Genomic DNA, 26,354 nt, shown 5'->3' with positions numbered 1-26,354 from the left:
CGTGCTAGGCCTTAAGCACGTTGACCCTTGTGCAGTTAAGCAGGGTCAGCCCAGGCAGATCTACCCGACAGCTCCCCTGAATGTGGGGTGTCTAAGGACAGAGAATCTGCATCGACATTACTCGTTTAGGGCAGAACCACAACGTACCCTACCGTCATAGTGCAAATTCTTCAGGCTGAAGGTATCAACATCCGATATGGTGTAGTGGCCAACATGATGCCCTCTCATTTCTTTGAGAGGTTAGGCATAGCCCCGAGTTCGATTCTCGGTTTCGGAAATCGTTTGCTTTTGCGGTAAATAAAGTTTTGTCTTGAGGCAATAAGTGCCAAAATGGGCGTTACATTCACAAGTCCCAGACTCTGATGTCCTGAGGACGTTGGGTTGAGGGCTCCATTTTCGGCTTCGCAACTTTTTATTGATACTTCAGACTGTCTGTTCAATGTCTCCAAGCACACTCTTTGCCGTAATACAGCCAACAAAATCCATAGATGTTTGTCCCATGCTGTCACGAGCCGTTGCCTTGCTTCTGCTTCTCCGTACAAAACTTCCTCTCGATTTCCCTACTCTTTGGAAATAATGTGCGGGTTTGTCGGCGGGCCGTATGCATCGACAACAGTATCCTTCTTGGAGATGATGTGAGGGTTCGTGGGAGGACCGTAAGCTTCGACCGCGTCTCTCTTGGTATCAACGGCGGGAATATGCGGGTTCAGAGGAGGGCCGTAAGCTTCAACAACTGAGTCCTTCTTTGAGATGATATGAGGGTTGGTAGGAGGGCCGTAAGCCTCGACGGCATCTTTCTTCGAGATGATATGAGGGTTGACGGGAGGACCATAGGCTTCGATCGTGTTTTCTCTCTTGGACTCAACGGCCGGAATGTGAGGGTTGAGGGGAGGGCCGTATGCCTCAACGGCAACCGGCGCGGCGTAAGCCAACGAAGCGCAAGCGGCGACAGTGGTAAGAAGGGTTTGGACACGCATTTTGATGTAGAACGAGAAGAACGGCGATGATACTAAGTCTCAAAGCAACGGGGCTGATCTTGGGCACGGTAATATAGTGATGGTGTTACGACTGTCAATCAAGATAGAATCAATATTATATGCCTTTTTCAAGTCTACATTTCCCCTCTCTCTAGTCCTTCTTCCGGCCTGTCTGGATCACCACTCACGATGTGACAGTCGTAAGCACCCCTTGCGTTAACGAAATGCAGCACGAGGAACAATACGCCCGCAGAGTACAAATCCGGAATACACGCCGCCAACGTGACAGTCAACAATCCTTCGTTCCGTTCCTTCGGCTCGAATTCACACCTTTCATACCAAACACGGCATGCGTAAATCTCACATGAAGTAATGAAGCCATTCGCTCCTAGCTAGACTCACTTCTCTTTCTCTTGACTGGCTGACCCCGATTGAACAGGGGATGAATATTCTAGCCACATGAAGAAGGTAGGCACACATCCCACTATGCCAAGCACCGCACAACCCATAGTTACCGAAAAGACTGGGCAGTTAACAAGGCTCACTGGGAATTGGTACCTGTAGCAATCGCCAGTCAACTAAGCACCTGCGCTGTAGAAACAGCGCGTCTATGAACTAGCGCCACCTTTGTTCACTTTAGGTGGTTCCGGTCCTCGCCGCTGTAGGATCAGTCCCCGGGGTTCAAGAGGGTTGTTATCTCTTCTTTCGCTCCTCTACCCCTCCCTTCTACATGATATGCAATTGCTTACTCCTATGCGCCTTAAATCCACCAGACAGAATCGAGCGATCAGTCCGATTCCTTTGCCCGAGTTTCGAGCTAACCTTCCCCTTTGCTCACAAGCCGAGGGTTTGCCCCCTCAGTGTCGCGGAATGGATCCCATTTTGTACTTAATCGTCATGTTCTTGGCAATCCTCCTCATTCTTGGCGAATCCTTCAGCCATCCTTATGTATTACTTAATTCGAGACCGCCGTATCATATTGGAATGTGAGGTCGACACCCGACGATGTAAACCAGGTATGCAATTGAGGCTTGACAGGATTTGGCAGGTGATACCATCGCAACTGACGATTACAAGCGATCACGGCATCGTCGGCAGAATCCTTCTTTTCGCTGTCGGTGATCAGAGCCCCGAGATTTCCGATCCACTATCGATATCATCCTGTCGGAAAGGGATGTCCAAGCCTCTTACCAAGGAGTATTCTCGAGCTGAAACCTACCTCCGGCATCAACCACTTCTTTTTCGAAAATGAAAGAGATCTATCAAAGTGTCTCAGATCAAGACTCAGCCGACGATTTGTGCCCTACCGTAAGCTTACAATCATTGGAAACTCGCGTTCTCAGAAAACTGGGTAGTAGCTCACTGACGAAATCTAGCCAACATGGCATGAACCTCGACAAGTTCGAGGACAATGGAGCCTTCAGTCAAAGGTCATTACTACGGTCAATGCGATATTCTTCCTCACATCATGCGGGGTCCTCCTCGTCTCTTCGAGATGGCTCAATGACCCGGTCCATCTGATGAAGCGCGTGTCACCCTACAGTAGGATAATCTTGTCTTACCTAAATTCAATCTCAGTCTTGCTGAAATGATTTGTGGCACAGGTCCAATTCTCGACGATGTTCCCATCCAGCTAGAAACAGTCGAGGTCAAAGGAACGTTGTTCAATGATTACACACCTCCACGCATATGGCGCGAGCAACCCAGTGAAGAGGTCGATAAAGCTTGGGACGACATGGCGCGGATTGAGTACTTTGGCATAAGTGGTGATGCACTCAGGAAAATGGGCAAAGATCCTGAGATATCTGTCTCTATCCCAGAGGAGTGGGGTGTCGGGTCGGACAAGTATCTCGTTGAAATTGACATGCAGCATCAACTTCACTGCCTCAATGCAGTTCGCAAGTATGCTTACTTTGACTACTACTACGGTAATGATTACAGGAACATGTAAGTCGCCTACTGGGGTCATCGAGCGACCGTATGTGAACGTTGGTTGACGATGGCACTAGCTCAATGGCGCCACAACGACACCAGGCACACCTGGCACATTGTGTGAGTCGGAATCGCACACGGTATTTTCTTTTCACCCTTTCTAACATGTTCAACAGATAGATATCCTCTTACAAGCTCTCACTTGCAACCCGAGCTTGGACTTGATCTCCCATAATTGGATGAGAACACAGGAGAATCCGTATCCTGATTTCAACATCAAGAGGCAGTGTGTGGCGCACGACCCAATACTAAAGTGGCAGCATGAAAATGGCATCTCAGAGCAGATTCTGAAGTACAAGAACCTACCAAGGCCAGAGAGGTTTCCAGAAGTAGAACCGGAACCCTCCATCTTGAAGATCGGAGAAGATTTGGGTCATCACGAAGGACATCTTAGGCTTTGAAATGTTAACTCTCAATACCTCGAGGATATTTGCTTAATCATGCACCTATATATACAAATAATCGTTGGTCCGGCACATTCGTAAATATCACCGGGGCACTTGTCAGGTAACTGAACCATATGAATTTGAATACAGTCAAGGACTACACAAATGGACCCCGTAGAAATAACTCCTCAAATAAAGAAATTGCACAGATTCTTAACCCGATTTGAAGAGGATGCTCTCTTCAATTCGTTGTCTGAGACACAACTTGATCCGCATGATCTCCATGTGCTTTGAACTTCCAAGTGTTGTGGAAACAACTCTCTGCACAACCCCTTTCGTGATCTTGATGAGGATCGTAATGATCACGGTTCTTCTTCAAACATGCCTCCTTCAAGTTGCCATGGTTGTTTTGTGGTTCGTAGTGTTCATCATTATGGAGACGTCGGTGTAGAGACTCGTGTAAGATGGCGTTGCGGGGTATATCTCGAGGACCGCCTTTGTTGAGGGGCCACTGGCAAAGCTTCCACTGTTTGGTCTTGTCATCGAGTTCCCATCTCTTAATAAGAGGGCAAATCTCTGCAAAGGGTAAGTCATCATGTCAGCCACCTAGTCAAGATATGGATGATCCGAGAGTCACTTACCAAGCAAGTACCACATAAATGGCTTGAAGTAGCCCATTCCCTTTCCAGGCCGAAGAAGGTCATGGATCCATCCCTTCAGGGCCTGCTCCTGCTTCACCTGATCCTGGTAGATGCTTTGCTTGAATCTGTCCAAGCGTCTTGGCCGCCACTTCAGCCCCGTCTCATTCTTCTTACCGTTCTCCTCACTCTTCTTTTTGTACTCCTCGTCCGCGAGCTCAAGCTCGCGGATCATCCAAGAAAGAGGAATATCGCTCAGCTGCATATCCTCGCTATCATCGAGCTCTTCTTCCTTTCGTCCCCTCCCAAGCATTCTCAAAAACCTATTCCAAAGAGTTGGGGGGTTCAAGTAGTCAGGAATATCATCCGTTCTGAAGTCACCGTTTTTCAACTTTTCCTCCCTGATCCTCTGGAGCTCTCTGTCTTTCCATGTCGGATCATCCTTGATTGCCGACCAACCCCCACCAACATCGCCATGGTTTCCAGGGAACCACACTTCTTTGATGTCATCTTCAGCATGGCGGTGCCTTCCCTTGTTGGAAAGTTTGGTAATATCTTGCGCGAGAAGAGCAGGCTTGAACTTGACTCGGAACTCGTCCACAGCAACAGCATGGCGCACATAGGTTGCGGTACCCTTGACCGAGGCCGGCTTGTCGCCAACCTTCTCGAGGACTGCAACGGAGTTGACGCAGTCCCACATGCCGAGAAAGAAGACCTTGATGTTTTCTTTCCCGCAGTCGCCCTCTTCCTTGCGACAAAAGGTCTTGGTGAAGGCCTCCATCTCGTTTCTCTTGCCTCTTCTTCTCCAGCCCTTGGGCTTCTTGATTGCGTCATTGGAGCTGCTGATTCCGATGGGGAAGGCCTCATCAACGGGCGTATCTGGTGGACTCGCAGGCGTTTCGTAGGTACTGACGGTGGGGGCTTTCGTGTTCTTGGTTGTTTGGCCGCTGGTCTCTCGGGCATCAGTCGGATTGATCACGGTGGCTTTTTCTTCTTTGCCGCTCTTCTTGACCTTTGCTAGATGGTCTTGGTAGAGTTTGTATGCAAAGGGTACCATCTCTTCGTTACCCTTGCAGAGGAGACCAACGGTGTTGACCATGCGACACAGGAATCTGGCGGTGAAGGCTCCACGACTGAAGCCAAAGATATAGATTCTGTCACCCTTGAGATAATCGTCAGCACCAGGAGTCGTTGAGTACACATAGTATCAAACCTACAGTCTCATAGTAGCGCATGAGGAACCGATACCCAGCAATGACGTGGGAATCGAACGTGGTCCCAAAGCCCATGTCGATCTTCTGAGAGATATTGCTGCGGACCTCGCTGACCCAGTTCTTGTTGACACTTGTGTCGTCAACGTCGTATGTTCCGATACCGGCTATTGTCAATAGTGTGTAAGAGATTACTATACCCAAAGAAATCTTCAGCGTTGACTCGACTTACTCTGGTAGTAGTGGTACTGGTGTTTGTCATTGCGATCGAGCATACGCAGGAGCTTCACGACATTGGTGTCAGAGCCGGAGCCACTGAACGAGTTGCCTGTGCCATCGAAGCAGAGAACGAGCTTTCTGCTCTCTGCCTGTGCTTCAGTCTCGATAGACGCCATGGTGATGCTTGTCTCCAGCGGATGGAATCAGAGGAATGATACTGCAGAACGCTCGGATTTCGAGATGAACTTTGATTCTCTAAAACTCCCTTGGAGCCAGGCTGGCCGAGCAAGGGCGTCCGCATCAATCATATATGCATTTCCACCGCCAACAACAACAAGTCAAAATATTCCACGTGATCCAAGTTCTTGCACTCTTCTCGATGTTGTTGCTCGCAGTGAAAAACATCCAATCGCAGACTGGAACGCTACCAGAGTTCAGCCATGATTCCTCTGTCCCTTATTCTCCATCCCTTTCGGGATGGAGATCTCAGCCCTGTATCACAGTCCTGGAGACTAAAATGTCTTTCCGGTCCTATCTTCTCGCAACGGATCGTAAAGCAAATTGCGTTTTCAGAATCCGGCCTCTGCATGTGGGGAAGATCTTCCGTTTCAACGACTCAGATGGCCACGCCATGGCTGCTTCGGTAGTAAGGGTATATTTGTTCACGTGCCTTCGCACTTCAGCCTGGCGTTGAGACAACGGATGCGAGACATGCCCGGGCTGTGAAACCTGGCTTATCTCAACTTGGCGATATGTCTCGTGCGGACATTGTCGAATCATGAGGGTCTAATTGGAATTTCCTCTTTTCCCAAAAGGGTTACAAGAAGCAAATCACTTAGACATGAATTTGCCTCGGTCCATCCTGTTAGCCGAATTTGGTGGGATAGACGAAGCAACATAGTAGGCTTTGTTCTAAAGGACTTTTCGCCTCAAGTCTTAGCATTTGCCGTGATTGCCGACTTGAATTCAACTGGGATCTGACAGCTGCCTCGGTGCCCGGGCTCCAAAGACTCTAGCGAGGGCCAAGCTCGTCGTAAGAAGTTGTTGATCTCGGAACCTCGGGCCTACCAGTAAAACGCCCACGGGCATATCATTGGCTCCAGAAAAAGCAGGAATATTGACGACGGGCATATGGGACCCCTATAGAACGTCAGCCTGAAGAGTGACTGATAGGTATAGGGGAACACTAACCGTCCATATCGTGTTGAAGGTCGCGCGACCCATGTCACCGAGCCCAACAGGAGCCTCGTCTTCTGCGCTAGGGGTGAGGATGACTGTGTACCCTCTAGCCAAGTCACTGATGATGCGTCGTATGTGAGAATACCTGTCAGAAGCCTGCTCCCTCTCTTTATGCGTTATTCTGGCGGTATTCTCGACTATCTCGCAAATTTCTGGGGCCAGATTGTCCTTGTCAATTCGGTATTCTCGGAGAAAGGAAATCCGGGCTTCAGCTTGAGTGATGACTTGTTGAAGTCTATCTAGTTCCTCGGGATCCGATATTTCAGGTGGAAATGAGACCTCCTCAACCTTGATTCCTCTTTCTCGAAGGATTACTGTGACCGCCTCGATGGCAGATATAGTACCAGGTCCTGCCGTGGGCCACATTGGAGTCTTCATAAGAGCAATTGACATTTCTCCCAGTAGCATATCCCTTGCGGGCTCATCATCTTCGATGCCGAAAACATCAGCGAGGATCTTCAAGTCTTCTACGCATCGAGCAAAGAATCCACATGTGTCGAATATGGGCGCGATTGCTTTTTGGCCTTCTGTCGAGATAGTGTTAAAGGTCGGCTTGAGAGCATAGACTCCCGTGAATGATGCTGGGCGAATAAGACTTCCTCCGGTTTGTGATCCGAGACTGAGCGGAACATGCAACGCCGCCACAGCTGCGGCTGATCCGCATGAAGACCCTCCAGGGGTGCGCTTCGGATCACAAGGATTTGTTGTGTCAGGTCCTGAGTTTGTCACAGCGAACTCGGTCGTCGTAGTTTTGCCTGTTGGCGTAGTCAGAGTCTGGATGAACAGCGAACAAATGAATACGAGCCAAAGATTAGAGCGCCCGAGGCGCGAAGGATTGCGACGGCAGCGGAATCAGAACTTGGCCGATACCCTCGATAAATGGGAGAACCATACTCCGTGGGCATGTCTAACTTGTGTGAGTGATAGACTACACCTCGAAGCTTAATCCTACCCTTGGAATTCATAATGTCCTTGACTCCAATGGCAAGACCATGCAGAGGCCCTCTTTCGCCGACAGGGACTTGATCGAGAGTCTGAGCTTGAGCAATTACAAGCCCAGGGTCTAGGACATATTAGAAGATTCTGCATTTCGCAAAACTCCAAACTCACCAAGAAACGCCCATGCTTTTACGATGCTCTCAGTCTCTTTGACATGGTCTAGAAGCCTCCGCGCGTATGTCTCCACCGTGACTGTGTTATTTTGTAGCAGCTCAAGCACTTGAGTTGCCGTCAGCTCGTGCAGTCTCGGCGTCATTGTTGCAGCGGGACAGAGATTAATCCATTCAGAACATGACTGGAACTCAGGATGTTCTTCGCAAGAGGTAGACGGCCGATCGAGAGGTACAGTGACGACTGGGATTATCCGTGGGAAACGAACGGAGAAGAGGGGGGAACGACACGGCGGTGTAGAGATGGGACATTCACGGGGGCGCAGGGTTTCTGTCTATAGATGTTTGTTCGAATTGGGCGGGCAGGAGAGGAGCTAGACAGGGGTGTTGGGCGGCAAACATATTGTCTGTCACACAAAATCTCGCTCATCAAAAATACGCGACTTCATGTCCAACCTGGGTGTATGCTGTCTTGTGGAAGGCAACATCGGTATTCATGTAGAATAACAATGCCGGACATCTTGGAAACAAATTAAGGCGTAAGAGTATTGATACTGTTAGGAAAGACATAGGGAAAGAAGGATACAAATTTCAAAAGACAATGAATCTCATTGGCCGTTCTCTAACCTGGAAATCAAAGTGAAGCTGTTGCAAGCTTCAAGATGACGCTTCGTGCATCCCCTCCGTTTCTATCACAAATTGAATGATGCACTAAATCCACTCCGAATATCGTCCTCCTGTTTCAATGAGCGTCAAGTTATGCAAAAGGAATGTGATTCAACATCAGCCACGTCTATTGCATCGCAAGACGGACGATAGCGTTGCTCCCCTTCTCGGGTGTCAAGTACAAAGTCTCTCCCAGTGAATAAAAGCAAAGACAACACCAGCAGCCGCAACAGAAATCATAACCATCCCAGTCTCTCGCGACGCAGTGTTGGGCAAGCTGGTCGTAGCAGTAGCCGCCCCCCCGGTGCCAGTAGCTGCGACTCCAGTCTCAGTAGCCGCATTACCGGAAGCAGTCGTAGTTGCAACCACTGTAGTACCATCGAGGGAATGACTGAACTCTGCTACAGCCGAGCAAACGAGGCCGTAGTTCTCGGCAAGAGAAGTAATCTTGCCGACAAAGTCCTCGTCCTTGCAAGCGGACCAGACAGCGCTGAGCTCGCTGCTGTGAGCGCTCGTCCAAGACTTCAGTCTGGAGGTGAACGAGGTCAAGATGGAGCCGGGCGCACCTGTGAGCGTGGGCAACTCGCAGGCGTTCGTGATGGTTGGGATGTCGTCCTCATCGATACCAGTCGCGGACAGGGTGGGAAGGTCCATGGTGACGGATCTGTGCTCTGCTACGGTATCAACGCATGCTAAGAGACCACGGTTTTCGAGGCCCGCTACTATGGCACCAGATGTGGTGGCGATGAGGAGAATTTAGGTGTAGCGCATCTTGGAATTAGGTCTATTTGGGTGTTAGATAGAGGTGTGAGGGGTTCAATGCTTGAATGGAAAAAGCTTTTATGGAGGTTCGGGTACTGGAGTTAATTAGATGAGAGGATGATGGACCAGATCTTCTCCTACGACCCTGGGCATCTTCTCCCTATTTTATACTGAAAACGGAAGGGGTTCTAGATCTACGGATAACAGTCTATGGCTTCATATGGTAACACTTTGGGTGTTATCCGATCCTACGCTCCGCCTCATTTCAATATTTCATGTATATCAACTCCAAGAGTCATCCTGAGCCGAGCGAAACTGCAGATTCATCTCAGAAACGGCCAGATATGTGAAGGCGAAGTCATTGCTAACACTCTCTCCTAGGACCTCCGATTTATGAGCATCACCACATTGGTCAACAGTGTTCAGCCTCGCTGCCAGCTGTTCATAGGTCTCCTTCTCTGGGACTGATGAGCGGTGGATTCATGACAGCCTGCCTCTGTAGGATTATACAGCGCTACATTATGACCTCCGGCATACATCTGAATAAATGTAAAGTCCACTTGTCCTATTCCCTCGGATAGAGCGGACTGATTGCTATCGCGGCGGCCCAAGTATTCCCTTCCATAACGCATATCCGCACACAAAATGCTTTCTTCTGAACTCTTTCACAAAATTCACAAGACATTTATCACTGTCTTGAGCTGTCCCATGAGCGTTGATCGGAGAGACATGCCTCGTCACTATTCACTCTTGTCATTCATGCGGTGCTTCTATTCATAGTAGGCGTACAGGTGCAGTCCACCTGCTGGTTGGAGTGTACGGCTGTAGCAGCCTGACTCTCTTGGCGCCGAAGCAAATTTGTTATCTGGACCTACGTATTACATCTTTCTTATATATCCTGCAAAGCCTCTCTTTCTCTAATCAGCTCTTTCTCTATGGTTGTACGATCTGCCTAGCTAAGAGTTTCTGTATTTGGTAAGACGCCACGGAAGCATCCACGAGGCATATCCAAAGAAATGGGCGCATAGTCTTTGCATCTGGTGACAAGGCCTAAGTTTACCCTGTAAGCTGCTGAATCAATCGGCGCCGACTCGAAACCATCATTTTTCTGGGATACAGTTAGAGTCGGTTGCTGCTCACACTAGCAGTGCCATGTTTGCGGCTGCATGTGTATACTGCTGCTGAAATATCCATGCAGGCACTGTTGGTTTTCTTCCCGGGTTGATGAGACTTAGCAAAGTGTTTCGACAGCTCCCTCTAGCCTGCTTCAAGTATCTGTCGGATCCTTCAGCCTTTTAAATTGTCCCCCAACATTGTGCTTCCAACAGGCATGCTAGACGCGAAGCAGTCGTAGTATATTGACCAGGGTACCAGCCCGAATGTTGCCGGTCTAGTAAATGCAAAGTTCTTTTGTTCTAAGCCAATAAGATAACGTGGTGACGTTGGATGCGGCTCGGCCGTGGGGCCCGGCTCTGCCCCCGGGTCCCGGCAACGTCATCTCGTACCGTCAGCAACTTACGACCTCACGTCTCGCCAACTATCCTCCTCCTAGCCCTCTCAACAGCGCGGCTCTTCTCCCCAATCACCCAACCTCCCTGACTTTTCTTTTTCAGCCCTACAGTGGATGATCTCCCAAGTCTTCCACCATTGCACATCGTGAAACCCCTCACGCAGAATCGGGTATGACAATATTTGCACCGGCGACGGCCGCCACCGCCCAATACGACGACGATACAATACTAGACGCTTACTCTGATACGGTCGGCATCAGCCTAGTCAAGAGCCCGCCGTACGCCACGGAAGAAGTCTGGAAAGTCATGCAAGCCACCATCACCCGACTCTACCAAAGCGAGGGCAAATCGTTGAAGGAGGTGAAGGCCATCATGGAACGAGACCACTTCTTCTTCGCAACGTGAGCTGATATTCACTTACTTGTAAACTCCTCATAATGGAAGAAGTAGATATGTTTTCTTCTTCTTCGTCGCTCGGGCTTTTGATAGGGAACTAACCATCAAGTCCCTCATTAGAGAGAGGATGTTCAAATCCCGCATCGTTCGATGGGGCCTAGACAAGAAGCTCAAAGAGCCGGAAGTCCTGCACATGCTAGAACTTAAGCGAAAGCGCCAAGCGGCGGGAAAGGACTCGCGCTTCAGCATCGAAGACCAGGACGTCGACTGGGACCGCGTGGAACAGTACCTCAAGCGCAGACCCGACCTGCATAACACTACCATCAAGCGAAAACACACGCCGGGCAAGAGTACCACCGCCACCACCTTGAAGCGTAAAATCACCTGCAGAACACCTTCGCCGTCCCCAAGTCGAAGTCCAGTGCTACACGCCTCCTCCGCATCCCCAACCATCATCACTCCCCTCCCCTCCCTCCTAGCCCCTTCCCCGTCCCTAGACACAGACATCCAGTCCAACGTCCTCCACCTCTTCAGCACATACCACACCTCCGCCTTCCAAACCGGCACCTGGATCCTTGACGACGCACACCTCTGCGAAAACGACTTCATCCACGTCGTACAGACCCTCACAGAAATAGGAAAAGTCCCAGGCCTGCTCCAACGGAACCAGATCCCCACGGGCCTACGCACCCTCCGCCGCGTGCTCGCTTCCTTCCGGGACGTCCTCCTGATTCGCGAACCGCGGTTTTATTATTCCATGCTTGTGAATATCCTCACGTTGCAGGGCAATATTCAGGTGTTGGAGTATTCTATCCGGTACATCCATGCCATTCACTGCGAGATTCTAGGCGAGGGGCACCCATTGAGCGTTGTATGGTCCAAACTTAGAGACCTCCCGCAAGAGATCCGTCTTGAGACGTTGAGGAGTGTGTTTGCCGTAATATGTCTGCAATTCGAGACTGAGGCGGGGTTCAACAGCGAACATGCCCTAGATGTCCTCATCATGCGGTGTTCCCTGCTCAGACTCCTCGGCAACGTGGACGGGAGCGAGTTTCGCGCCGTCATTAGGGGATACACCGCAGCCGCGACGGAGGCCTTGAGACAAGACAACTACCAGCTCTCTTGCAGAATCTTGCTCGGCGTGGCGACTGCCCTTCTCGATGCTGGTGACGTTGAACAAGCGGAGAGGACGCTTTGCCAGATTGGGTCTACGATCAGTATCCAATCTCAAGTGGCAGCCCATAATAGGAATTCGACCAATAGAAAACAGCAACAGGAAGATGAGCAGCTTTCATTCCAGACGCAGCAAGCTGACCGCTGCTATATGAGTTCTTTATGCTCACACGCGAGTCATGAAGGTCAAGATGAAAGAGCCAGCGAGACGAAGATAATATACGGGTACTATAAAGGGGTATGGGAGCCATGGAGCAAGTGGTCTCCCGCGGTGGTGAAAAGGGTTCTTGATACGCATCGCCGAGCACGAGAAAGAGATATCCCATCGACTGCTGCAAGGCGACAGTACATCCGAGTGCGGGGGAAGAACCAATCAGGCGCTATTCCGATTTATTCCCACTATATCCGCAAATCAAAAAATTCATATCTCGGAGAATTTGGAGAAAAGCCGGAGACTATTGTACTGTCGCCTTGCAGCAGTCGATGGGATATCTCATGTTAGCCCGGAGTAAGCCATGGGAAGGGGCAAGGTTAGTATGTACCGCATAACCCATAGCAATCACATTCACATGGGGCCACACCACGAGGGCGAAGACAAAGTAAAGTCAATCTAATGTCTTCAATTCGTCTATCCAGTCTCCTGAAAGGCAGACGCATGCTAATATTGCAAGCTTGCAGACTTGACAAGTTCCTAATTCTCATTTCGATCATGGGAGTCGGCAGAAATGCCGCTGCCTGCGCAACCAAGCTTCGGCCGTAGCCGAAATACCCGCTCCCATGTCGGCCATGCTCATATATCCCAATTCCCTCCTCTTGACGTTGCAAACACTTTCAAACGCCTTGAAAACTCCTGTTCCCATGCCCCAACCGGCAGATGCGAGAGTGTCCATGACCCTAAGCCTATACAAGAAGTCCATGTTTCGCAACATAAGTCCCCAAACCCAAGGGACCTAATTTTTTTGGTTTTGCTACCGTCCCTGCTAATCCTCAAGTGGCGGCGGTGTCAACCCGCGCCCCATCCCGAAGATGGTGGAATGAATGCAAAAAGAGCAAAGATCTAGAAAATGGTAAAACATGATAGAGATAGCCAGCGCTTCTGACAAAGAAAAGAAATGAAGTGAAAAACAACTAAAAGCGATGTGTTCGAGGTGTCCCAATCTGAATACACGCTAGCAACGCTTACAGACGACATCACCGCAAGGTATTGAAATCCATCTCCGTACTTATGCCGGAGAGACCAGGCATATCGGAATTGGCCCGCTGCAGTGCGTGGAAGTCTCCAACGGTGCGTGGTATAGGTTGTTGCGGGATAGCATAGCTACTGGCGCGCTGCGGCTGTTGACGCGGTATGGAATTCATGAGGTTGTTTCCGCCTGGTCCCATAGGATGTGATGTTGGCATCGACTGCTGGGACTGACCTGATGGTGGGCTGATATTGCCCATGTTCTGCCCTTGCTGAATGCTGTGGATGTGATGCTGGCCCATATTGGGCTGCATTTGCTGTGGCGTCATGTGGTTCTGAATCATGTGATGCGATTGCTGGTGTTGATGCTGATTGTTCAGGTTGCTTTGACTGTTCATCGCCGATCCGTTTTGGCCGGCCGGACTCATGACCATATCGGGCATCGGCGTGCATCCATAGTCGTTCATTCCGTTGTGGGGATACTCCATTGGTGGAGACATAATGGCGGGCGAACTGCTGGCAAAAGGCGAATTCATATCCGCAGTAGTCGCTGGAGGAACGGATGATGCACTGGCAGACGTGGCAGGAATGGTATTGGCCTCACTGCCGTTGCTGTTCATGTCGGACACGCCATACTTCTTTTCGTAATCGGCAACGGAAAATTTCCTTTCGTAGTCGGTATCCATCTGCATCTGCATCTGAGATGGAGGTTGTGCCATGCCCGCATTGCCGAAGCCATCAAAGATGTCAATGTTGCCCATGTTAGAATTTTCGGGCGCGTTTTGCAGCATCGGGTTGGTCAGACGAGGCATAATGTTGGCAACCTTGTTCAGCAACAGCGGCAGGAAGCGATGATCGCCATGGCGGAGGACGGCAACAATATTGAGGGTCTGGTTGAGTTGCTCCCGGGGGCCGACGGTGAATGGATCCCGCGCGGCGGGCTGAACAGCGAGGAAGTCGGTCATGTTGCAGCTAATCTCGAAAAGCTTTTCAATCTGTGTACAGGGTTAGCAACAGGAGGGAAATAAACTCAGATCTGAAAAGTCATACCAAGCCGGAGCTCATCAACTCCATTCCTTGTCCAGGGAAGTGAGAGGCGAGGGTCATCAGAAGCTCACGGGAGAGGTCAACTGGGTAGTTGAAGTTCATGTTGTCTTCGTTGGACGAGTTTCCATGGGTTAATTGCCAGACAGTACTCTTGAGCCACTGCTGGTTGGTGCGAAGGTCGGATAGCTGACCATCTTGGCAAAGGTAGGTGGGAAGGGCCTCGTTCAATTGCTTCTGCAGGTTAGACACATATAGATTGGTGCGCGTCTTGTTCCAGATAGCTGTGAAGGCATCGTCGAAGGGGCGGAACAGGTTCACCAGCATGATGAAGCTGTTCAGCTGGTGGCTGAGTGGGTCACTCGGGTCATCGGCGGAGTTGGGCGGGTTGATGGTGGCTTGCAAAGTCAAAGGTCGCTGGCGCTGAATGGCGTGAGATCTGCAAGGACAAGCGGTTAGTAGATGGAAAAGAGTGGCAGTTGATTAAGCATTTAAAGACAGGATCTTACCTCTCCATGATGTAAAACAGCCAGAAAAGCCGCCTTCTCCGAGAGGACTCGGCATTATCCCACTGGGGGCCGTGGTACGTCTCCTCCTTGATCATGCCGTTGAGGTGCATCATGGTAGAAGCCTCGCGAAGGTAGAACCAGGCCTTGTCGTGCAGTTCGATACCATGGTAGCAGCCATATATGAAGAAGTTTGTGGCAAGAGTGTTGAAGCTGATGTTGTCGAGGTAGTCGTAGCCCTTGCGAACTTGCAAGGTCTCCTCCAAAAGCAACTGGCTTGCGACGATGGTGGCACCGGGCATGACATCGAGGTTGAAAGGGTCGCCTGTTGGCATTGACATTCCTGGCTGCAACATCATGAATGCGCACAGCGAGGTCAGCAGGCAGTAGGTGTCGCGGTTCTGCTCCATGAATGGGAGTTGCTGGTCGATTTGGCGACGATCGAGGATGGGCATCTTTTCGTACAGGTTGGCAAAGTAAAAGTCGATGCATTCTTTGACGAGTTCGCTCGAGAGCAGACCGGGGGTTGGGGCCAAGCTGACAGGGCCTGGAGGATTCGGAATGCCGTTCATGCGGTTTTGAACCTTTGCGGACAAACTGGTCTGACGCTGTGTTTCCCTCAATTCGCTAATGACTTTTGCACGGGAGCCCTTGGGACCCTTCTTCTGAGGAATAGCATTATAGGTGCAAGACAGCTGTGCAGTATGACAGTTGCGACACGGATTGACGCCGTCGCATTTGACCTTGCGACGATGGCAGGCGTCGCAGGCCCGCTTGACGGCCTGTGTCATGGTGGCGACGTACGGTGAAGACGTTGTGGCGGTTGTTGTCGTCGGTGGTCGACGGTCGCTCTGAGACAAGCAGACCAGATGGGTGATGATTATTCCGAGCGACGGCGACGGCTCTGTAGGGGCGCCGGCATCGACAATGAAGGTCTAGCGGGCGTTGATTGAGTTTTGCGGGGAAAGAGGATTGATAAGAGAGGGTGCAGAGTGATGGAAACGGGCTTCTGGGACAATAGGAGCGACCCGTGGAGTTGTGTTGGCGAGGGATGGAGTGTGTATTCGGCCCTTTCTGTATGCAGTCGCTGGGAGGGAAACGCGGGGGATGGTGCCAAAATCCGGGGCTGCGACGCCCGTTACAACCCTTTCCGTTTGTCTGTGCAGAAAGCCTGCTGCGTGAAAAGTCTGCCCAGGAGTCGAATGTGTCGATGAATGTGCGAAAGTGTCGTCGGTTTGTCGGAGAAGAAGCCCCAGACCGAAGACGATGAAGGGGAGACTCGACGATTCTTCTCGGTGAGGGTCGGTCGGGTAGGGAGAGTGAGTTGCAGGTTCGAGAATTGCGTGGTAAGTGGTGTGTTTGAGTGGGCGGAAGGAAAGTGGACGGAAGGAAAGAGGAGGAGGGTGGATGGACTGGGAAGGGGAGGGAAATGGGAGTGGAAAAGAGGAAGGGACAGGGCAAGAATGGAGAGTGGGCACCTGCCGGGCAAAAAGAGACGGCGAACGGGAGACTCGAGAGGGACGACAGAGACGGCAGGAAAGCCCAGGACAGCCACACTGCAATACCTATGGAAGGTAGGTACCTACCAGCGGGCAGTGGCAGCCAGGAAAGAACGGAGAGGGCCTCTTTCCTTGCTTAGGTTGTCAAGTGGATCCATTCTGGCTTTGCTAGGCCCATTGCAGCATGCTCACTAGTCCCGGTTAGGAGTAGCGGACTTGGAAGATGAGGACGGACCTCTCTCTGCACTGTGTGGGGGCAAGGCGGATGTCTGGTGACAAACCACAGGAATCACTCGAAAATGGGCAGGACCAATGGGCAAGAAAGGGTGAAGGAGCACCTCCTCCTGGCATGTTTCCCCACAGTGATGTGCTGGGTACGTACTGTGTACACCTCCCGTCCTTCCATCTTTCTCCCCTCTCGTCAAGCCCCGTTGTTCTTACCTCCGCGCCGATGGACCACCTCACATTCTACTGCGTATGTACGTAGGTACCTTACCTTACCATCATGTTTGGTTACTTCCTCACTTTCAAGGCATCCCCGCCATTTTCTTGTTGTTCATGATTCCTCTCTTTTATTGTGCGAGACGCAACAAATTTCCCCGGTCAATGCAGAGGATCCCAGGGACATCAAGTTCAACAACAAACCAGCAACACTACTCCGTCCACTTCGGATGCCAAACATCATCAGGCCAAGGGCTTAGCCAAGTGGCAGCAGGCAGGATCCGAGGTGATTATTGATGTGACGACTGCACAAACACACGGAACACGCCGCCTGCAACGTCGTACGAAGGCTGGGGCGCTCATTGTCCAAGACCAAAAGTCGCTTACAACGCCCAATCCAATACGAATAAGCCAATCGAGTCCGCTTTCGTCGTCGGTGACCGGTGTCCGTTGCGCTGGGAAAAAACCGAGGTACCAAAAACCAGCCTGTCGGTTGGCTCACTGCAGCCTGCGCTGCCCCCTCTCGCCCACCTGCGGAATGGGATGAGTTGCATTTCGGACGGAGCCCGTCACTCTCAGCTTTCAACAAGTATCTCTCCACCATATTTTGGCTATACGGTACTTTGGCACGCCTAGAGCTTGCAGCCTCTGGCCGCTGGCAGATGGCAGATTGCTGCTGTTGCCTGCCGTTGCTGTCCTTGCTCTGGCGCTGTACCCGACAAATACGTTTCACTCGCAGTCGGCCGAGGCGCATCTTGAGGTCGATCCGAGGTTTCCTATTCGCCTCACTTTGACTGCTCAACTACTATGCAATTCTCTGGGCGGAATACTTCCTCGCTCCTCGTTCGGATGCAAATTTCGTGCCCTACGGATACACACTGCCGACATCATACATGTCTTGTCTGTCTACGACATGCACGCCTGATTGGCAGGCCACCTCCGCTGACCGTCTCGTGATAGTCCTCCACCGTTCCTCGACTTCGCCCAGTCCGACTTGTCATCACCGCCAAAATTTGCCCACCCAGACCACGGCACCGGCACGCAAAGCACCTGGAAACTGGACACGAACGAGCCTTACGAATACCCAGTGCGCCACGCCGTCTCTTTGTTTAAATGGGGCCGTGTTGCTTTCAAGTTTGCCGCCTATTGTCTGATCTGATCTGGACTCCCGGCGCTGGATCCTCGGGACTTACTAGCGGTAGCCTGTCATCAGCTTGCATCGTCCCTGTAATGTTACTAATAATTACAGTGTTCCACCCGAATCTCCCGCGCGAGCAGTCCACGATGGCTACCCAGTGCCGGTTCGACTCTTGGCTCTTGTTTTGATGAGACTACAATGCTCGAAAATTAGAGGCATACGAAACAACTGTCCGAGGGACATCCCTCGCCGCACCTCGACAGCCACAACGTCGACAGCAGCCACAAACACAACGCACTGATGGCTTGCCCATGGGGTTCATCGACGCTGGGACGCTGCTTGTTCCCCTCAACCTCCTCACAACTTGCTGCTGGCAACGTCGATAGCGCGCGGTACAGATGGAGCCCTGCCAGGTTCTGCCCCCAAAAAGCCCCTCTCAGCACCGGCGGTCTCGTCTCTCAATGGGGCTCGGATCAAAGCCGGCCATGCTCGAGGCCACTATTTCCCAGTAGTTCAACAAAGCATGAACTCTGTTGGTCTCGACAACATGGTGATCGTCCGACACTTGGGATGGCGGAAAGTGCCAGCTCTGAGCACTAAACGTGCAGAGACGATTCCCACTGACCGAGCGTTCTGGATGGCTTTTTCATCTTTTTTTTTTCTTACGGCTCTGAAAAACTTGGTAGTTTGGGAGTAGAATGCCAACCGCGTTGCTTCAAAGTAGGCACGTACGGATGCAGATACAGCACTAAACCATGATAACTACAGCAAGCATGCTACGAGAACCCACCGAATGGGATCGAGATCCTTCTAACCGATGCCGGCTGGTAGGCTATTGCTCGATGGTTACAGATGGTCGGTTCTTGTCCTCACCTACCAACGTAGCGGTCGTGGCCATCTTGAACTTACGCTGGTGGGCATTTCCGTGTCCCGGAACCTTGGACTTGGCAATCTTGCGAATCGCAAGCAATCTTTGCTCAGTTCATTGCAAAGACTCACACTGACCACCCTCAATCAATTAACCCCTGGGCTTGCCAGTCCCCGGATCGCCCTAGAATGGCGCATGAGGAAAACCTTCCACCTTCCAAGCGTCTTCCATCATGCTTCCATTCGCTTCAGCCCACCTATCAGACCACGACCTCTCGGTGGCCACCCTCCTTCGCCAATGCAAGAAGCCGTTTGCAGCTTGATCATCAGTGCACGAGTTGGCTATACCCAGAGTTTGCTGCTCAGCTGTCGGTCGTCACCAGGGAGTCCATTTGCATCAGCGCAACACGGTGACCATTTGGAATGCCATTGAAACCAATCGAGCTCCTAACTTTGGGCGCATCTCAGATCGGTGTCGTGTGCCCACATCGGGGCTTGAGTTTTGTCAATAATTCAACGGCACCAGCAGAAGCCCCGTTGTGGCGGAGACCAAAGAAGCAGCTTATGAGGCAACATTGTTAGTTGCCGCCGCCTCAGAAGCCGTCGACGCTAACAGGCATTAACACTGCCCCCGTCTGCGAATGCCGGTACACCCGTGGACTATGGACGAGGGGAGAAGAAGAGGAGGCACCGCGAACGAGGAATTCGCTCTTGTCAGCATGAAATGGCATTCTCTGAATAGCTACGCACAGCAGCAGCTGGATCCAACACATGAGACAAGGGGCAAAGATTTTTTTTTTATTGAACTCGACCACGGGCTCTGGTAACTTGGTCACGGTCCTTGCGTTGGACAGGTTACATCGCACTGCCCTCTGGTCTCTGAAATCTCTGGCAGGGCTGAAGAATCTGCCCGTCTCCAGCCCTCGCTATTCTCACCTTGTCCACCTCGTGGCACCGGAACTCTTGACACCCGCTGTGGTTTTCCTAGGCCTGTGAGATGGAGTTTGAGAAACACCGGCTTTCACTCGTATTGGAGGCCTGTATCTCCACGAAGAGGTCCACGGCGACCTGAGCACCAGCACCGAAAGATGTATACGGAGTACGGATACAAAGACCAAGGAGCCCTTGCTCTGATCATGGTCGATGACAGCGCCCAGAGAAATGGCCTGCATTCCGTCGCTTCTCCACCCCGTTTCCCCCTTCCTTCTCCTCAAATGCCGACAGCGAACCAGCGCTCGGGCAAGCGCCCAATGTCGGGGCTGCGGAGATGCCTCGACAACTTTCCAAAGAAGCCAGGCATGACAGGACACTGTACCACGCCCAATCCGACCATGGCACGCTCGCATAGCACCATGCTGTGCTGTGCGTCGGCGTCCGTCTCAGCCCACTCTTCCTCCTCCACACGCTCTAATCCAGATCGGCACAAGCGTGCGCTAGTTTCCACGGTCGGTCCGATAAGGCATGCATCCGTGTTCTTCAAGACCTTGCCATGATTACACCACTCCTGTCTCGACGGCTGCATGCAAGGCTGGCACGCTGGTATTAGAGGCAAAAGGGGAGATGTCGACGTCTGAGGAAGAATCCTTCGCGTCAAGGCTAGAAGCTGCGGATGAGGTGAAGACACGTGCGAACGGACACACGAGCATTTTTGGTGCTATCTGCAGTCGAATTTCGGAAAACGCCGCTGTAATTTTCGAGAATCGTTTTGGGCTCTGAGTTTGGGAGACAGCCATCAAAGGGACGGTTAGACTTCATCATCCCAAATCAAAGGATGGTTTCAAGTTGTTCCTCGGTATTCCAGCCTCGTCGGCGTTAGGCTATCCGAAAAACTCCACGGACAATTACCTCCAACGAGAAGGCTGAAACACCAAAGTCATTTGCCGACAGTTTTTCAACAGAAGAGTATTGAAGATGATCGCATCGGCAATGCCGAGCATACCGAGTTTTATAACAACTGACTTGTTACAGCATGACTGCCGGAGACCAGCACTACAATTCTCGGTCCCGGACAGAAGGAAATCACTGATGGCCCGGACCAAACTCCCCATTCCCTGTCCAAACGCCTGGCGAGTATTCCCAGTAAACCAAACATTGTCCCAAGAGCATCGTGCATATCATGACCAAAGCGCAGTCCGAGCTCGACAATAGCTCTATAGTTCCGCATTCGGGCAGTCGCCCTTGCACTTCTTGGGCAGGTACCTGACCTCCCTTGCGCAGTTACTCGCGTCACCGTAGCTTCCCAGGTCGCTCGCGGGAACAAACTGTCCCGTCTGCAGACTCCCCATTAGAGAATAGCTGTACCATGCCTCGTGAAGCACGTCGCGCCCTTGTCCTGAGCACCGCAGCACCACGCGGCCGCCGCTCAGCCTCTCCAGCGTCCTGGTCACCTCGGCGAGAGCGTAGCGCTTGGAGGTCGAGGGCGTGATGCCGGCCCTCTCGAGCGCCGTGAAGGTGTCGAGTTGGCGGAAGAGGGAGAAGGCGCGGGTGAAGTAGTCGACGACTTCGATGCCGGGGGCGTATGCGGTGTCGTAGCAGGTTGAGGAGAGGGTGTTTATGCAGCTTGCGTGGGTGTTGTACTCGCTGGCCCAGAGGTTGTTGTTTGTGCCGCTGCGAGGGAGGGTGTTTGTTAGCATTGTTGATTGAGTGTTTGGGTTCGGCCGATGATGGGCCGGAAGGGAATTGCTGCTTGGTCCCGGCCGGGGATGCACGGGGACGGGGACGGAGACGGGGAAGAGGGGGGCCGGAGTGGGGGACCACGGGAGGGGAAGGGGCTTACTATGCTGCTACCCAGTATCTCTCCATCAAAGCCAGGAGGTCATCTTGACCGTAATGCTTCAGGATATCGGTGATGTTAGTAAACTGAGGCTCCGTGCCGTAAAATGCTTTGTAGCTTCTATCGCAAGGTTCGGGCCTATGGCAAGTATCCCAGTTAGATAAGTACCTACTTGTTCAACTGTCTTTCCGAAGGGATTTAACTTGGCAGGGGGCGGCAATGCTTCCAGGCCAATGTAATCACAATCACGAGAAGAGGAGCTAAGGGATGATGGAATAGAAAGAACATACCATAGCCCATGAAGCGTCCAATCCTCCTCTGCGCCGGCGGCGTGTACGGTGTCATCCCAGAATTGGGTGAGGAGGAGGCGACTGGAGGGGTAGACGTGGCAGCATGCGTTCCTGGCGGAGCCGACGATTGGGCACTTTGGCGCGCCGGAGAGTGGTTCGTACGTAGTCGGTGGTGTTGCGAGGCTTGAGGATGTGCCTGGGAAGTCGTTGGTGATGGGGGAGAGGTGGGGGAGGAGGGAGGATAGGTTTTGGAGGAGGGCTCGGAGGGAGGGCGCCATTGCGGCTTTGTCTTTCGTTGTATCTTTATTATGGTTTTTTTCTTTGAAAATATGATGTCTGGTTTGGATTGATGGTGATAGGAATGGGGGGGTGTGAAGTGGTTGTGGGATTGAGGGTATTGGTTGCGACATGGAGCTGTAGGTGAGGGTTTGGTCCGAGGCGGAGCTTGTCTGGGGATTCTGCCGCGTCAGGTGGGGACTAGCTGTGGCTTGGCGGACTCACCGCTTTTAGATTGAGGGTTGTCATTGGACGGCGAGGGATCTTTGGAGATTTGCGGGGCTGATCGGTTGTGTGGGGACTGTGGGGTGCGGTGACATGCTGCTTGTTGCGGTTTGGATGGCAGACGGGCGTTTGGGTGAGGACTCTGGTCTATCTACGCTCGAAATTGGGTTTGGATGCACGGCTCCCAAATTATGTGTTGATTCATGAGTAGGACTGGATTGCTTTTGGAGTCTGATCGAGCAGGTGGTGTTGCTGTGAGTGCTGAGTAAAAAGCTTGGTTTTGGTTACTCGAACATGAAATAAGAGAGTGTGATAACTCATTATAGAAGATGAATATGCGCTTCCCACGCCATCTAATATTCGTGTGATTCCCATTATACATTATACATGCCGTACTTGTTCTCTACCTCCAGATGAACTGCTAGAATTCCCGCTGATACCTAATCATCTTACCACTAAGCTTGATGGTCTACCTCCGGGCTCCCCAATCTCTTCGCTCCCCACGTTACTTGGACCATGCGAAGACAAGGACTACTCGCCTATATAGAACTCCGAAGACACAGAAACGACACAAGTACCAGTTCAAGTGAGCAGTAAGTTCTGGGCGATGCACAGGCTTGCTGGAAACGAAGCTCGCTTGAGCTAAATGAAATATGTGAAAGGCTGGCCTATGCGAGGAAAGCTGCTAATGCACTTTTGAACTACGCTTATGTGCTCAACTAAAGTTTCTTTCACCAAAATTGACGTTACGGCGAGCCTTGGACTGGTAGCTTGCTTGCCCTCATGTCCCCGGGCCCGACGGGGGCAAGTGGAGAATGCGCTTCGTAGAGAAGGGGCACTTATTGAATGAGTATGAGGGTACCAATTACCTATCTACATGCAAAAACGATGAGGCATGGACGGATAGCCTTTCTTGCGGGCACTGTCGTACGTTGCTGGTCATTATTCATCTTTATTCTAGCAAACACCTTGTCGTCCGAGTCTCCATCTCAGACTTCGTAATCCTCTTACCATGCTTTCTTGTTCAAAGCCAGATCTCTTCCTCCTACCTAGTAATGGGGACTTCAGGACCATTTTAACTAAACCGTAAATGCGAATCAATGATCTTGAAGCGCAATGAGCTATCCAATTTGATCATATATCAAGTCAAAATCAATATTCCTTGAAGTATAGCTCGTCTTCTGGAATTCATCCCACCCCGATTGTTCTAAGCGAATATAACTCTACATTTAATGACATTACGTGATTACTGAAGATATGTTTACAAAATTCTTTCCTCGCACTTCATCCACCTAGGGGTTAAGGGTTTGACTTGGTGCAGGTTGATTCAGTACGGTGACTGTGAGAAGGAATGCAGTGCTCGACACTGGAGGACTGCTTGTGGACGCGAGAGTAGGACTTGTAGACCTCGTATCTATCGGGAGGGGATCCGTGGTTGGTAAAGTGCGGGTACTGGATCCACTACTCGTTGTAGGGATTGAAGCAGAGACTGAAGTAGGAGACGTTGAAGAAAGCGGTAGAGTTGTAAGGGGGGATCCGCTGCTGGGAACGCTTGACGCTGGTGTAGTCGAGGCTGAAGTGCTCAAGGTCGCTGACTGGCTTGAAGTTGTCGCTAGAGAGGTTGTATTTGAGTAGTAGAGCGAACTGACGCTGCTTGATGATCCCTGGGACGATGTTGAAGATGACGCCGACGATGATGGAGAAGTGCTTGAGATTACTGGGCTGGCTGGTAGGCTTGATGTACTCGAAAGTATGCTGTTACTAAAGCTCGTACTGGTGCCAGAAACCGGAGTATCCGAACTCAACGAAAGAGAAGACGTAGTCGAAGTAGAGGAGACGGTCGAAGATGAACTCGAACTCGTGGAGTTGAGGAGGCTCTCGTCCAGCTGGTACACGGTGTACACCGGTGCGCCCAGCTCAAACGGAATCGCACCGCCACAAGGCGCCGAGGGGAACAAGCTGCACGGATTTGTGCAGTAGTTATCGTTTGGGAGAATTTCCGATGAGAAAGGTGTTACCGCTCCCGGCACTAGGACACTGCAAATGCAGAGAAACTTTGACATCATGGTGATCGTTCGCCTGTTGGTCTTGCAGTACTGTTGACAGTCGACTGGTTGATTCGCCACCAAGGGGTTGAAGAGGAGATCGACGTCGCTGACCATGGAGTTATCTAAGGGGCCACAACCTATGTACCGTGCTGGTGCGAGGGGGGCGGGAACTAGGGTGTTGACTGGGAACGTTGGGATGCTTCTTGTCGTTGAGGTTGTTGAGGTTGTCGAGGTCGTTGAAGTTGTCGAGGTCGTTGAGGTTGTTGAGGTCGACGTTGTTGAGTCCGTCGAGGAGGACGAAGATGACGAGGAGACGGAGGAGGTTGACATCGAGGATGAAGACAATGTCGTGGCAGTGGTACTGCTGGTTCCGCACGTAGCAACCGCTTTGTACAAATTGAGATAATTCGGGTCACCACCACATCTTGCGTTCGAATCGCCTAGGCACACTCTGTTGCATTGAGATTCGGCTACTGTAACGATGACAGGCGCTACCGTCTCGGGCACAATTGAACATCTGCAGTAGTAACCATCGTATAGGCTTCCGTACGTCGAACCAAGATCGCTGCAGAATCGCTGGCACTTGCCAGGAGTCAGAGTAGCGTCGCCCAGTAGACGGCTGAAGACCGTGTTGAAGTTTGGGATGAGGACACAGCCGACGTATTGCATCACGCAAGGGATGCTGTACTGCGACTGATCGGAAAGTTGCGCGTTGGTGAAAGCCGTTGCTAGCAATGCCAGGAGCAGCCGGGCTACTGGAAACCGCGCCATTGTGCTGATCGTACGTCGTTGTACGCCGCTTGATGTTGATATACTTTGCGTAGAGAACTTGGCCGATCGAATGGGTTTACTGAATATCTTGCACACTTTCGTTTGCTTCCCTGGAAGTGAGATTCCCGGTCAAGGCGCAGTGCCGCAAGTGGTGTTCGTGAGAAGCCTTCTGAAAGATGAGCTAGAACAACTATTTAGGGGCCAGCTTCCGTTTTGAGCAGTGGCAAACATCTAACCTTGTGCCTCGCATCGAACTGATGAACATTATCCATGTTACGTCAAGCCCGCACTGGGTGGACGCGGATTGTATATTGGCTTCGGAGACAACGAAACTGACTGCGCGATGGCTGGAGCCTGACTCCTTCAGAGGATTGGTCTTAACTCTCAAGAATGTAGCGATATTACAGCTCAGGTTGTTTGTTACACTAACAATGGCATTTTAGGGAATGGGAGACTGCCTTTGCTGGCATGCTGACTTAGTTCAACCTGGATGTCTTGGTAAGACAGAGAAACCAGACACTCAAAATCTCTGAGGCAGCTTTCTGGTCCTTGTCAGCAGTGAGGCTTTGAGGATTGAGTCTCTCATCTTGGACAGATGCATCAATAATCGAGCGATTTGGTAATCAGTAAACTCACATATCCTGCCAAGCATGCAGTTGGGGCAATAGGAGCAAATTGATGTGGAGTTCAACATCTCTCCCATGCTCATTCTCGTAGAAGAAAGTGTGCGCCTCATTCAATATGACGTGAGTTGAGCAATTCCTCAAGGCGGTGGAAATATGCACACCTGAGCGGATGCGGCGCTGCTTCCACCCCCAACGATGATCCTCTGGCTTTCTATGCCTTTGCATGATCGTGTGTGCAGGGGAGGCACGCATGTCGTGAAAATAGGATTACCACACCGTTGGGACTTTTGGAATGGCTATCTGGTCCTCCCTACGATCGATTTCCGGGCTAGATTCCCCCCTCGGACACTTCACGAATCACGTCGCTTGAATTTTGAAAGTGTGTCTC

General features: G+C 51.4%; 14 protein-coding genes and 1 non-coding gene across 15 annotated transcripts; 6 read left to right on the top strand and 9 right to left on the bottom strand.

Moving 5' to 3' along the window:
• Nucleotides 1-190: 190 nt before the first annotated feature.
• On the top strand, nucleotides 191-277 carry CLUP02_tRNA196. Its single transcript has one exon. It is a non-coding gene; the product is annotated as a tRNA-Glu (tRNA).
• Nucleotides 278-560: 283 nt separating this feature from the next.
• On the bottom strand, nucleotides 561-977 carry CLUP02_09841 (uncharacterized protein; the record flags this gene model as incomplete). The annotated part of the gene is made up of 1 exon (XM_049288819.1): nucleotides 561-977. The coding sequence occupies one exon, from the start codon at nucleotides 975-977 to the stop codon at nucleotides 561-563; it is 417 nt and encodes a 138-aa protein (XP_049145963.1).
• A 1,248-nt stretch (nucleotides 978-2,225) lies between these two features.
• Nucleotides 2,226-3,370, top strand: CLUP02_09840 (uncharacterized protein; the record flags this gene model as incomplete). The annotated part of the gene is made up of 5 exons (XM_049288818.1): nucleotides 2,226-2,285; nucleotides 2,354-2,519; nucleotides 2,582-2,924; nucleotides 2,987-3,029; nucleotides 3,086-3,370. The coding sequence occupies 5 exons, from the start codon at nucleotides 2,226-2,228 to the stop codon at nucleotides 3,368-3,370; spliced, it is 897 nt and encodes a 298-aa protein (XP_049145962.1).
• Nucleotides 3,371-3,596: 226 nt separating this feature from the next.
• CLUP02_09839 (uncharacterized protein) lies at nucleotides 3,597-5,599 on the bottom strand (the record flags this gene model as incomplete). The annotated part of the gene is made up of 4 exons (XM_049288817.1): nucleotides 3,597-3,931; nucleotides 3,997-5,155; nucleotides 5,211-5,371; nucleotides 5,437-5,599. 4 exons carry the CDS (start codon nucleotides 5,597-5,599, stop codon nucleotides 3,597-3,599), a joined length of 1,818 nt encoding a protein of 605 aa, XP_049145961.1.
• Nucleotides 5,600-5,733: 134 nt separating this feature from the next.
• On the top strand, nucleotides 5,734-6,117 carry CLUP02_09838 (uncharacterized protein; the record flags this gene model as incomplete). Its single annotated transcript, XM_049288816.1, has 1 exon — nucleotides 5,734-6,117. One exon carries the CDS (start codon nucleotides 5,734-5,736, stop codon nucleotides 6,115-6,117), a length of 384 nt encoding a protein of 127 aa, XP_049145960.1.
• Nucleotides 6,118-6,389: 272 nt separating this feature from the next.
• Nucleotides 6,390-6,554, bottom strand: CLUP02_09837 (uncharacterized protein; the record flags this gene model as incomplete). Its single annotated transcript, XM_049288815.1, has 1 exon — nucleotides 6,390-6,554. One exon carries the CDS (start codon nucleotides 6,552-6,554, stop codon nucleotides 6,390-6,392), a length of 165 nt encoding a protein of 54 aa, XP_049145959.1.
• Nucleotides 6,555-6,563: 9 nt separating this feature from the next.
• Nucleotides 6,564-7,917, bottom strand: CLUP02_09836 (amidase; the record flags this gene model as incomplete). The annotated part of the gene is made up of 3 exons (XM_049288814.1): nucleotides 6,564-7,417; nucleotides 7,615-7,725; nucleotides 7,773-7,917. 3 exons carry the CDS (start codon nucleotides 7,915-7,917, stop codon nucleotides 6,564-6,566), a joined length of 1,110 nt encoding a protein of 369 aa, XP_049145958.1.
• Nucleotides 7,918-8,611: 694 nt separating this feature from the next.
• On the bottom strand, nucleotides 8,612-9,091 carry CLUP02_09835 (uncharacterized protein; the record flags this gene model as incomplete). Its single annotated transcript, XM_049288813.1, has 1 exon — nucleotides 8,612-9,091. One exon carries the CDS (start codon nucleotides 9,089-9,091, stop codon nucleotides 8,612-8,614), a length of 480 nt encoding a protein of 159 aa, XP_049145957.1.
• Nucleotides 9,092-10,881: 1,790 nt separating this feature from the next.
• On the top strand, nucleotides 10,882-12,893 carry CLUP02_09834 (uncharacterized protein; the record flags this gene model as incomplete). Its single annotated transcript, XM_049288812.1, has 3 exons — nucleotides 10,882-11,111; nucleotides 11,227-12,624; nucleotides 12,803-12,893. The coding sequence occupies 3 exons, from the start codon at nucleotides 10,882-10,884 to the stop codon at nucleotides 12,891-12,893; spliced, it is 1,719 nt and encodes a 572-aa protein (XP_049145956.1).
• Nucleotides 12,894-13,056: 163 nt separating this feature from the next.
• CLUP02_09833 (uncharacterized protein) lies at nucleotides 13,057-13,233 on the top strand (the record flags this gene model as incomplete). The annotated part of the gene is made up of 1 exon (XM_049288811.1): nucleotides 13,057-13,233. One exon carries the CDS (start codon nucleotides 13,057-13,059, stop codon nucleotides 13,231-13,233), a length of 177 nt encoding a protein of 58 aa, XP_049145955.1.
• A 26-nt stretch (nucleotides 13,234-13,259) lies between these two features.
• On the bottom strand, nucleotides 13,260-16,669 carry CLUP02_09832 (uncharacterized protein; the record flags this gene model as incomplete). The annotated part of the gene is made up of 7 exons (XM_049288810.1): nucleotides 13,260-13,407; nucleotides 13,475-14,457; nucleotides 14,513-14,945; nucleotides 15,064-15,947; nucleotides 16,029-16,424; nucleotides 16,517-16,568; nucleotides 16,599-16,669. The coding sequence occupies 7 exons, from the start codon at nucleotides 16,667-16,669 to the stop codon at nucleotides 13,260-13,262; spliced, it is 2,967 nt and encodes a 988-aa protein (XP_049145954.1).
• A 65-nt stretch (nucleotides 16,670-16,734) lies between these two features.
• On the top strand, nucleotides 16,735-18,111 carry CLUP02_09831 (uncharacterized protein; the record flags this gene model as incomplete). The annotated part of the gene is made up of 4 exons (XM_049288809.1): nucleotides 16,735-16,986; nucleotides 17,134-17,440; nucleotides 17,501-17,852; nucleotides 17,913-18,111. 4 exons carry the CDS (start codon nucleotides 16,735-16,737, stop codon nucleotides 18,109-18,111), a joined length of 1,110 nt encoding a protein of 369 aa, XP_049145953.1.
• Nucleotides 18,112-20,167: 2,056 nt separating this feature from the next.
• On the bottom strand, nucleotides 20,168-20,479 carry CLUP02_09830 (uncharacterized protein; the record flags this gene model as incomplete). Its single annotated transcript, XM_049288808.1, has 1 exon — nucleotides 20,168-20,479. One exon carries the CDS (start codon nucleotides 20,477-20,479, stop codon nucleotides 20,168-20,170), a length of 312 nt encoding a protein of 103 aa, XP_049145952.1.
• A 628-nt stretch (nucleotides 20,480-21,107) lies between these two features.
• Nucleotides 21,108-22,298, bottom strand: CLUP02_09829 (ribonuclease T2 family protein; the record flags this gene model as incomplete). The annotated part of the gene is made up of 3 exons (XM_049288807.1): nucleotides 21,108-21,564; nucleotides 21,734-21,868; nucleotides 22,021-22,298. 3 exons carry the CDS (start codon nucleotides 22,296-22,298, stop codon nucleotides 21,108-21,110), a joined length of 870 nt encoding a protein of 289 aa, XP_049145951.1.
• A 1,684-nt stretch (nucleotides 22,299-23,982) lies between these two features.
• CLUP02_09828 (uncharacterized protein) lies at nucleotides 23,983-25,340 on the bottom strand (the record flags this gene model as incomplete). The annotated part of the gene is made up of 4 exons (XM_049288806.1): nucleotides 23,983-24,185; nucleotides 24,296-24,480; nucleotides 24,707-24,930; nucleotides 25,020-25,340. The coding sequence occupies 4 exons, from the start codon at nucleotides 25,338-25,340 to the stop codon at nucleotides 23,983-23,985; spliced, it is 933 nt and encodes a 310-aa protein (XP_049145950.1).
• Between the last annotated feature and the right edge of the window lie 1,014 nt (nucleotides 25,341-26,354).

Source organism: Colletotrichum lupini, chromosome 5, assembly GCF_023278565.1.
Source record: "Colletotrichum lupini chromosome 5, complete sequence".
NCBI classification, from domain to species: Eukaryota; Fungi; Ascomycota; class Sordariomycetes; order Glomerellales; family Glomerellaceae; genus Colletotrichum; species Colletotrichum lupini.
Note: the sequence above shows the minus strand (reverse complement) of the source record. Positions and strands in the feature narration are given on the sequence as shown.